General features: G+C 38.7%; 1 protein-coding gene across 2 annotated transcripts in view; it reads right to left on the bottom strand.

The window, feature by feature from the left end:
* Positions 1–12,280, bottom strand: part of LOC136866278 (oxysterol-binding protein-related protein 6) — a 398,272-nt gene that overhangs the window by 200,627 nt on the left and 185,365 nt on the right. For both annotated transcript variants that reach the window (XM_067143100.2, XM_068226679.1), the window contains exon 10: positions 5,190–5,440. In XM_067143100.2, coding sequence (XP_066999201.2) covers positions 5,190–5,440 — 251 coding nt within the window. The remainder of the gene's footprint in view (positions 1–5,189; positions 5,441–12,280) is intronic.

The following is a 12,280-nucleotide window of genomic DNA, read 5'->3' on the forward strand; positions in this document are numbered from 1 at the left end:
AGTTGCCCATGCAAAACATCCTGCAGGGAGGATCGGCATTTGTTGCTTTCAGCATGCCGCAGGCCCATTGTACACCCACCTCAGTTCGCCAAAATCTTTGGAAGGCCACTGGAGTGAATGTGAAAGATCAGACAGTGTGAAATCAGCTGCTTGATGAAAGATGTGCCAAAATCTCCTCTTAAACTACACAATAGGGCAGCTTGTGTGAGGTAGGCAACAACTTATAGCTCACGGCATCAGGAATAGTGGAAGCGCATGTCCTTCCTGACGAGTTCACCATATGCTTACACACATACAATATGAGCATGAGAGTCTGGAGATGATGTGGTGAATGGAATGAGCCCTTCATCATGGAGTGCATTCAGCAAAAAAAAGATTGTGTCATGGCTTGGGGTGGGATCATGTTTGGTCAATGGTCATTTCCAGTGTAACATGACTGGTCTGGTATACAGACACATCCTCCAATCTGAAGTTACAGGATTTGCTGCTACTGTGGGCAAAGGCTTTACATTAGTGGATGATAATACTCGTCCCATTAAACTAGATTGGTTAATCAGTTCTGAGTCGTACAATATAAGTGAAGGTTGTGGCCAGCGTATTCTGCAGACATGAATTGTGTTCAACATGCATGGCATGAACTGAAGAGAGCAACTGCCCACTGTACTACTTCTGCTAACATTCAGCAACTGACTAAAGCTGCTATCCTAGAGTAGGATAATATGCCTGTTCATGTTCAAGCATACCCCAGAGCCAGAGATGGCTATACAATAGCCAATAATTTTGTGCTCAAAATCCCACATTAGAACTTTGTGCTTTTGTGGAGTTACTGTCAATTTTACATAGCTGACTGGATGTTGTTTTTCTTTGTATATGCTCTTTGTAATATATTTATGTACATACATAAAAAATAAAAAGTGCACTAAAACCAGAATATGCATAACTTTCTCTCCTGCAAACCATATAACCTTGTCATGGTGGGAACGCTTGTGCGCCCCAATGAAACAGATAGACGAGCTGCAGGTGCAACCATATCAGATGGGTATTTGTTGAGAGACCAGAACAATGAATGATTTATCGATATGGGGGTAGCAACCTTTTGGAAGTTGGAAAGGCGGTAGTCTGAATGACTGACTGATATGGCCGTGTAATAATACTTAAAATGGCTTAGCTGTGTTGATACTGCTACATGGTTGAAAACAACGGGAAACTACAGCCATAATTAACTCGTGAGGATATGCATCTCTCTCTCTCTCTCTCTCTCTCTCTCTCTCTCTCTCTGTGTGTGTGTGTGTGTATGAATGATGTACTGATGATGGCTTCCTCCCAGCTAAAATATTCCGGAGGTAAAATAGTCCCCCATTTGGATCTCTGGGTGGGGACTACACGAGAGGAGGGAGGACAATCATCAGGAAGATGGATACCGACACTCTGCGAGTTGGAGTATGGAATGTTAGAAGTTTGAATTGTTGTGGTAGGTTAGGGAAACTGAAAAGGGAGATGGATAGACTAAAGTTAAATGTAGTTGGTATAAGTGAAGTATGCTGGCAGGAGTTTTGGTCAGGCAACTCAGAATTATCAACACAAAATCAAATAGGAGAAATGAAGGAGATGGCTTAATAATGAATAAGAAAATAGGGCAGCAGGTAAGCTACTACGACCAGCATAGTGAAAGGATTATTGTTGTCAAGATAAGACACCAAACCAATGCCCACCACAATAGTGAAAGACTATATGCCTACTAGTTCAACGGATGATGAAGAAATCAAAAGAATATATGAAGAGATAGAAGATTTAATACAATATGTAAAAGGCAACGAGAATCTAATTGTGATGGGAGACTGGAATGCAGTGGTAGGCCATGGAAGAGAAGGTAATACAGTACGAGAATTCAGACTGGGACAAAGGAATGAAAGAGGAAGTCAGCTACTTGAATTCTGCAATGATTGTAATTTAGTCCTTGCTAATACTTGGTTTAAACACTACAAATGACAGCTATATACATGGATGAGACCTGGAGACAATGAAAGCAGGTATCAAATAGATTTCATTATCATTAGGCAGAGTTTCAGAAACCAGGTGCTGGATTACAAGACTTTCCCAGAAGCAGACATGGATTATGACTACAACTGTCCGAAGTTAAAGAAATTGAAGAAAGGAAGCAATACAGGAGATGGGATCTAGACAAGATGAAAGAAAAGAATGTGAGGAATTATTTCAAGGAACATGTTGCACAACAACTAAATGAAAAGGCTGAAGGACATACTATAGAGGAAGAATTGACAGTCGTTAAGAATGACGTCAGAAGGACGAAAGGAAAGATTAACTAAGAATCAATGAATAACTTAGGAGATACTAGACCTGACTGATGAATGACAAAAGAGAATGCAAAAAGAAAAGAGGGAGAATACAGACGAATGAAGAATGAAGTGGATTGAAAGTGCAGGACAGCTAAGGAAGAATGGCTGAAAGAGAAGTACAAGGATGTTGAATGGTGTCAAAGAAACCTTTGGAGAAAGGAAAACTAGGTGTATGAACATCAAGAGCTCAGATAGAAAACCACTTCCAGGGAAAGAAGACAAGGCAGAAGGATGGTATGAACATATCCAACAGTTGTATCAAAGTGAAGACATAGACGATAAGGTTCTGGAACAATAAGAGGCTGTTGATTCTAATGAAATGGGAAACCCAATTTTGAGGTCAGAATTAGACAGAGCTTTGAGAGACCTAAGCAGGAACAAGGCACCTGGAATCGATTACATTTCCTCTGAATTACTGACTGCCGTAGGAGAAACCAACATGGCGAGGTTATTCCATTTAGCGTGTAAGATGTATGATACAGGAGAAGTGTCATTCAATTTTCGGCAGAATATTGTTATACCTATTCCCAAGAAAGCTGGTGCTGACAAGTGTGAAAACTACCACACCATTAGTTTAGTATCTCATGCCTGCAAAATTTTAACACGTATTATATACAGAAGAATGGAAAAATAAGTTGAACCTGAGTTGGGAGAAGATCAATTTGGCTTCAGAAGAAATGTAGGAACACGTGAAGCAATCCTGACTTTACGTCTGATCTTAGAGGATCGAATCAAGAAGGACAAGCCCACGTACATGGCATTTGTAAATCTAGAAAAGGCATTCGATAATGTTGACTGGACGAAGCTATTTACGATTCTGAAGGTGATTGGGGTCAGATACCGAGAACGAAGAATTATCTACAATATGTATAAAAATCAGTCTGCAGTGATAAGAATCGAGGGCTTTGAAAAGAAGTAGCAATCCAAAAAGGAGTGAGGCAAGGCTGCAGCTTGTTCCCCCCCCCCCCCTCCTTTTCAATGTTTACATAGAACAGGCAGTAAAGGAAATCAAAGAGGAATTTGGAAAAGGAATCACAATTTAAGGAGAGGAAATCAAAAGCTTGAAATTTGCTGATGATGTTATTTTATCTGAGACTGCAGAAGATCTTGAGAAACTGCTGAATGGTATGGACGAAGTCTTGGGTAAGGAGTACAAGATGAAAATAAATAAGTCCAAAACAAAAGTAATGGAGTGCAGTCGAACGAAGGCAGGCGATGCAGGAAATATTAGATTAGGAAATGATGTCTTAAAGGAAGTAGATGAATACTGTTACTTGGGTAGTCAAATAACTAACGATGGCAGAAGTAAGGAGGACATAAAATGCAGACTAGCACAAGCAAGGAAGAGCTTTCTTAAGAAAAGAAATTTGCTCACTTCAAACATTGATATAGGAATTAGAAAGATGTTTTTGAAGACTTTCGTGTGGAGCGTGGCATTGTATGGAAGTGAAACATGGACGATAACTAGCTCAGAAAGAAAGAGAATAGAAGCTTTAGAAATATGGTGTTACAGAAGAATGCTGAAGGTGAGATGGATAAATCGAATCACGAATGAAGAGATACTGAATCAAATAGGTGAGAGGAGATCGATTTGGCTAAATTTGACAAGAAGAAGAGATAGAATGATAGGACACATCTTAAGACACCCAGGACTTGTGCAGTTGGTTTTTGAAGGAAGTGTAGGTGGTAAGAACGGTAGGGGTAGACCAAGGTATGAATATGACAAGCAGATTAGAGCAGATGTAGGATGCAATAGTTACGTAGAAATGAAAAGGTTAGCACATGATAGGATGGCATGGTGGGCTGCATCAAACCAGTCTATGGACTGATGACTCGAACAACAACAGTGTATTGAATTGGCGGGTCTTTAACAACTGTATTTGTTTAGTGACATCAATACAGAACCAATATGAAACTTTTAGTATGTAACATCTTAGATCCATTCGGAATACAAATGTACTGAAGATTAGGAATGAAATTTACATATTTTTTCTGTTATAGTCACAAAATTTCCTTTCATTTCTGCATCAGACAAGTAATACTTATATGAATATTAAACATAATTCATGGGACCGGGAACATTTTCCGATATGGACAGTTTTCTGGTTCATAAAAGTCCACTGAAGGAAGGTTTTACTGTATTTATTTTTCAATATTTATTATTTGTTCAAGGCATAGGAAGACTGACTTTTAATCAAATAATAAAGTATATTTGGTTGATGACACAAAACAGAAATTTCACATCTTTGGTTACAACATTAAGGAAATGACAAGTACGTAATAAAAACATGGACTTTTTTAACCCCCCACCATTGATCCATCCAGGGTTAATTAAATCATCTTATTCTAGTTCAGAAATCCACTCAAATTATTCCCATTCCAGTTAACTGCCCCATATTCCTACATGGATACCTTACCTGTTATCTCTTTCAAACCTTCAAGTCTATATCTAATCTGTAAACAGAACTCATCCATTAGCATTACACTAATCCAACTCTCGATCAACAAAATAAGACAGCCCTATACCTGATTATCAAGGAACACCTGATTACTGTGCTGATTGACAGCCAGACTAATACTTACACCATGCAGCAGCTCCAGTTAAGACTGTACCTATGAGTGTCTACTCATTACTGGGAATATAGTGTAACCATTATACTTAACTTGAATACCTTACTCTGGCTTCGGATGTACTGATTGCGAGGTAGTTTCGAAACACAGGCTCTCTCTCTCAACATGGATAACTATCCTTCATTTCTTAAAGAATTAGCTGTATCAAACTGATTTTACATATTTCTAGACATTAACACTTGATTTTTAAGTACCACTCACCACTTCTGAAGCAGGGCCTACAGATGACAGATCACTGAGGTCAGCTATTTCATGTACTCGTGATAATCGTGAGCGCAAGTCTGTATTCTGCTGCAAGGCTTGGTTGAGAGAGTTACGAAGAGTGGCGATCATATTGCTTGCTGCTGTGCCACCAGCACTGAGGAAAACATTGCCATCAGACTCCAAAGCAGTCTTAAGCCGGTCCCGTTCGGTGGACAGAGTGTACAGGGCTGACTTGAGACTGCTGTGGACTGTAAGAACAAAAAATCATATCACCAATGCAGCCATGGCATGAAAATAGTAAGTTGATTTCAGGCTACTCGATGCATACTCCAAAACTTGGAATAACACTCTGCAATAATTCTGTAATAGGTGATCTGCAATAAAATAAAGTTACTGAATTAGAAATAGCATTTCTTTTTGCAAATCAAGTGAGGTTTCTCTTAAATTACCTTTTATGTCTACTTCCATCTTCATATAGACATACCCCTGTATCACTTTTACCTAACAACTGCATTTTTCCAAGTTTAGAGACGACAACATTTAAGAACTAGCAACAGATGAAAAATTACTAACAGGGGTGAGGAAACTTGGTCATGCACTTACGGAAAAGAAAAAAATTCACAACAACAACAGCCACCTACCACTCAAATAAATGTAATACATGAAACATAACTCTTACCAACTACATCCCCACTTTCTACAGCATCCTCAGTACAATCAGCATCTGCACCAGATATGTTTAGGGCTGTCACATGGGTGGCAGAATCCCTATAAATTGTTTACCTAGTCTTTACTTAAATGATTTCAAAGGAGTGAGAAATTTATCAAACATCTTCCTCAGTAAATTATTCTAATACCAATTCCTCTACCTACAAATGAATCTTTGCCCCAATTTGTCCTCTTGAATTCCAACTTATCTTCATATATGATCTTTCCTACTTTTAAAAACTCAGCTGGAACTTATTTGTCTACTGATGTCATCCCACGCCATTTCTCCACTGACAGTTGTAGCAGTTTTGAAACACTACTCATTTGCCAGAAATCACCTAGAACAAATCATCCTGCTTTCTTCTGGAACTTTTCCAGTTCTCAAATCAAGTAATCTTGATGAAGGTCCCATACACTGAAACCATACACTAATTTGGATCTTACCTGTGACTTTTATGCCCTCTCGTTTACATCCTTACTACAACCCCTAAATACTCTCATAAATACAAAAAAAAAAAAAAGATCTCTAATCTTTATTTACAACCTCGTTAATGTGATTACCCCCACAAAGATCTGAACTAGTACACATCAGTCTCTTGCCCCACAATGTGATCACAACCTTACTAATAAATTATAACACTAACTTTTAATGCAGAAATACACTGCAGTAACTCTCACAAAATTATTATTATTATTATTATTATTATTATTATTATTATTATTATTATTATGAACATGAATCGTAAGCGGCCCTAGACCCAAGCGACATCTACGGGCTTCTAGACTCCCCAATACATTTGCCTGATTAATACAATATTAAGGGATACAATTAAAAAAAACTGATTGGGCACCAATGTATTCGATAATACACAACATAAAGGTAGCATGAGACTAATACATCTACCAGGGTGCGTCATAGGCTGACAATATCCTGAACTTGCTTAGCTAACCTGAGGACCTGTTGACCTGAAACGGTACAAGTTTACTGGATGGTACAGCTGCCCCTATTCACTCAGTTGTATGCAACCCACAGATTATAGCCTGACCTAAAAAATACTGACCCTGGCTACTCACAACAATTTCTGGTCTTACTACGCTTCCTATAATTAGTTTATTAATGTCAATCAAATCAGCATTCATGATAAAATACCGAATGATTGAAAAAATCATGAAAATTCTGTATCACAGAGACGTCATATACAGAGAATATGATGGCTGAATGGACATAACAGCGGTAAATGACAGTAGCTCTTAAAAGAGCTATTTGCAATAAACTAAGCTATTACCAACAAAGGTGCAATGGGCTCATGTACAGCCCTTCGATTAATGGAGCAAATGTTCAAAATGACCACCTAATTCGTTAATGCAAGTCCGAGCATGGTGGAGGAGATACTTTCCTACTTGCTGCAACATATGTTGCGGAACCTGCCTGTAGGTTTCAGTGATGAGCTGTTGTAAACGATCAGGCTCTCTGGCTGCTGTTTAAAGAATCTTTCCTTTAAATATCCCCAGAGGAAAAAAATCTAGTAGAGTAAGGTCAAGTGATCTAGCTGGCCATGTGACAGGGCACCCTCATCTTATCCATTGTCCAGGATATGTCCTATGCAAGTGGTTCCATACTGCCAATGACCAGTGTGGAGTGGAGGAGCTCCATCCTGCTGGAACCACATCCTTAACCGTATCATAAGGGACACATCCTCCAATAAGAGAGGGAGGTATTCACAAAGAAACTGTACATAGTGTCATCCCGTGAGGTTTCCTTTGAAGAAATATGGTCCAATTATCTTGTCACTTATTATCCCGCACCACATGTTGATGCCCCGTTGTACCTGAAATCGAGCTTCCCTTATCCAGCCAGGAATTTCAACGCTCCAGTAATGGAAGTTGCGACGATTAACAGTTCCATTGTTGTGAAATCTGGATTCGTCACTAAAGAGAATGTCCGTTAAGAAATCTGCATCGGTTTCAACTCTTTGCAATATCCATTGTGAAAATTCTATCTGTTTTCTGAAAGTCATCTCCGAGAAGTTCCTGATGTAACTGTTGATGGTAGGAGTGGAATTTATGGCAGTGAAATATGCGCAGCAGAGATACATAACTGATGTTCAGTTAATATCCAATGCCCTGTGAGCTTGTAGGTGGGTTGTATGCAATTGAATTTTGAATAGCTTCTTTGTTATTTCCAAACATCACTGGGGCATCCCGAACGGGAAGGGGGGGGGGGGGGGGTAAAGTATGAAATTACCCCGTAGCACGCATCCGTCTTTGAACATGTCGAAAAGTATCTGCAGTTGGCAGCCTTTGTCCAGGAAACCGTTCTTGATACAGGCGTCTGGCTTCCTGTGAATTCTGCCTTGCTTCCCCATAAAGTAGTACCATATTTGCATAATCATACATAGTGTTTGCTTTTGTGCTAACTGTACAGTAGGGGTTTGCACTCTGCTGCAAATATTACGATGTGCTTCTTCATGTGTCCTATGTTTGAAGTACAGATCGCTGTTAGTCTTTTTTGAGTCGAACATGCGCAGTTGCTTGGCTGAATGGGTGTGTCATAATGTTAACAATAAGTACAGCGCGCTGCATTCGTTGTAGTAGTTTGCCAAATGAAAGTCGCTTATTATTATTATTCCTTTGCTACGTATGCTTTTTTTGGAACAGCGTAAAATGACTTGAGACTTCAATCAATCAATCAATCAATCAATCAATACTGATCTGCATTTAGGGCAGTCGCCCAGGTGGCAGATTCCCTATCTGCTGTTTTTCTAGTGCTTTCTTAAATGATTTCAAAGAAATTGGAAATTTACTGAACATCTCCCTAACTCCCCTACAGGATGAAAATGTTTGTTCTGTAAAGTAGACTGGCAAGATGAGCTCAACATTTCAGAAAGTTGAGGAGCATTTTAAAAACCTATCCAGCAAACTTTACCTTTTTGTCCTCAGCTCTTTGGCTGGGCCTTACAAAAATTAAAATAACTGAAAAAATGGCTTATCTTGTTTTCCCCTGGGATGAGTGAAATAATGACTTAAGGAAAAAGAAAGAAAAAAAAATACATGAAACTCACCCTGATTCATATGTGTCTTTTGACAACGGAAGCTTACACTGCACTGAATGCAGTGTGAGAGCAGTGGGTGACAACAAGAGTGAGGGTTAAGGGATGGGTGAGTAAGGAGGAGCAGGAGGGGAATGGAGGAGTGGTGGAACGTTGGTAGGGGAGTTGGAATTTGTATTCTTTCTAGGTTTGTACAAAGGGCACTAGGAAAGTTTTGCAATACACAAAAACAGTTGGCTGGACACCCCTGTTATGGTGAGGGATGAAAAGAGAGATGAAAACCCATGAAGAAGACAGCAAGACGCGACCTTCACACCAGTTGTTGCCAAGCAGTGGGACTGAAAGGAAGTTAAGATGTCAGTGTGGTCTAAAGGTGAATATCGCACAGTTATACGCTACAATTTTGCTCGAGGATTAACTGTTTACCAGTGCCTGGAGGAAATGACTCCTGTGCTGGGGAAAGACTGTCCACATTGGACAACAATTTTCTGCTGGTACAAAGAGTTCCAGGGGAAAAATTTGGGGTTGAAGACGATTCTCATTCTGGGCGACCATTTGACCACCCAACCTCGGATAACACCAAACTGACAAACAGCAATTGGAGGGACATACAAGATAAACTAAGCAACAACTTTTAAATATGATCGTCAATTTACGTCCCTTTCAGTCATGCCTTATTAAATCTATTATTTCAGCGTACGGTCACTGATGTCAACAAGAGCGTATTTATTCAACAGCATTCGCCAAGGTCAAATGACAACAAGCATTTAAATTTCTTGAAGACCAACATTCATCATGTCACAAGTTCAATCATCAAATTGACAAGATATTTGAATCTTTATAGACTCTTATCCACAAGGGATAAATAACTTTTTTACCAGATCTCATAGCCAAGAAAATCTTCAAATTTAGCTCTTAAAATTGATTTTCACATCTTTCTAAGATTTTAGACATGCTACTTGTTTTAAATATTTTAGTACTCATTCTTCCACAATTTTAATGTATCTTTCCTATTAAGCACATGCAAATAAGCCATGTATCCAATGATTCTGTATTTTATGGTATTCTAATAGAGTAAATTTTAAGTTTGTGAAAAGTGGTCTAATAGTTCTTAAGTCATTATTTATGAACATAACCATTCTTCGAGATTCAGATTTGGCTGATGATGCTCTGTAAGGGAGCGAAACATGTCCCACATATAACTTTTTAACTAATGAAGATATTTTAAATGTGACAACATTATAATATATTGAACAAGTGGATCATAATAAAACTTTGTTATTGTAAATCAACAATTTCAATACGGATTAAAACATGAGATTAGTTACTTGCAATAAGTGGTATGTTCCGAGCTGTCAGCGAAGAGATGGTGTGGAATGACACTAGTGGACGAATAAGTTTGAGTGGCGCATTTAAAAGTAGAAAAGATCACAATATGAAGATAAAGTTGGAATTCAAGAGGACAAACTGGGGCTAGTCATCCAGTCAGCAGTGATAGTACAAATCAGGAGTGGACCACACTTCAGAAGGTCATCAATGAGTCAGCTGAGGAAACAATTGGTTTTGTGAGGAAAAAAAGACAAGACTGGTGAGACAAAACTAATGAAGAAATTCAGTGTGTGATCAATGCCAAACGAGAAGCCCATCTATCCTTCCTTCAAGATCCATCTTCCAATGTGAAGAAATCACATTTCTTGGAAAGGAAAATGTCAGGCACAAATTAGGGAAATCAAGAGTAACGGGTGGCAACAAAAAGCTGAAGACCTGCAAAGACTATCTGATGCCCATAACCTGCAAAACCTCTATGCTGGCATAAAGGAGATATATGGTCCAATTCAATCTTCATCGGAGACATTAAAGACTGCTGACAACTCCATCATTTTAACTGATAATGGACAAATTTTAGAGCGTTGGAAGGAACATTTTTCTGCACTTCAAAACTGTGCTTCCAATGTCGCTGAGGACTTTCTTCATAATGTCCCTCAGCAGCCCCAAAAACCATGGATGGCAGTTCCACCCACATACAGAGACTTCACCAAAGTACTCAATCAACTAAAACCAAGAAAGGGTCCTGTTCCTGATAACATCCCTCTGGAACTGATACAACATGGAGGTATACCCTTGAAGACCAGACTTTTCACACTCATCCTCCTGATTTGGGAAACTCAAGAAGTAACTTAAAGAATGCTACCATCATCACTATCTTCAAGAAAGGCGATCACAGCGTATGTGGGGACTACCGTGGTATATCGCTTTTGTCAATTACAGGTAAAATTCTAGCAAGAACTTTCTCCAAGTTATCTCAGAGAGAATTTTGCCCGAGTCTAAATGTGGTAATTAATTAATGTAATTTATGTATTTATGTAATTAATGTAATTTAAGAACCAATTTTTAATGTATATTACTGAACTTACTACCATCAATTTACACAAATGTATGTATATCTCATTCCACATTGTACAACCCAAATTAGATAGTGATAACATGAAAAATAGCATGTAATTTCATGGATGATGTATATTAGTTAACTACTTACCTTCACACTGTATGCTGGAAAACTTAGGATTGACACATACAATAGCTCAAATGTACCAAGACACACATACCAACATTTACGACCAGTTGGACTTATTTTAAGTTTTAATCATTATATGTGATGTTTTTGTAAAATATATCTTTTATGCATGTCAACTGAAGATGACCCCCTAGGGGCCGAAACCGGTCTTGACCATATTTACTAACTGAATGTGTATAAATTTTGTATTGATAAGGTGGTGACTTATATTTATATTGTTTTTGTAAATCTAAATGTGGTTTCCGAACTTCCAGAGGCACAACAGATATGATCTTCTGTGCTAGAGAACTCCAGGAAAAATGTAGAGAGCAACAGCAGCCTCTGTATTTAGTTTTCTATGATATGGAAAAAGTCTTTGATTCAGTACCAAGATCTGGTATGTGGAAAGTATTTTGGATGTCCTGAACATTACGTGAAATTGGTTCAAGCCCTTCATGACGGCATGTCTGGACAGGTACTTCATGGTAACTCATTATCAGATTCGTTCCCGATCACCCATGGATTGAAACAAAGCTGTGTGCTTGGTCCTACATTCTTTGCATTGTACATGGCTGCAATGCTGCATGAATCATCTGCAAACAACTTAGGCATGGAGATTAAGTTTCGTTTTGATGTAGGTCTATTCAATCTGGCAAGACTTCGCTCACAAAGATGTAATCTGGTTACCAGGGTGACAGAAGTGCAGTACGCTGGTGACATCACATCTCCTGCTCTAACACCTGCAGAACTACAACAGTCAGTCAACTGCTTTACAG

Source organism: Anabrus simplex, chromosome 3 (assembly GCF_040414725.1).
Source record: "Anabrus simplex isolate iqAnaSimp1 chromosome 3, ASM4041472v1, whole genome shotgun sequence".
NCBI classification, from domain to species: domain Eukaryota; kingdom Metazoa; phylum Arthropoda; class Insecta; order Orthoptera; family Tettigoniidae; genus Anabrus; species Anabrus simplex.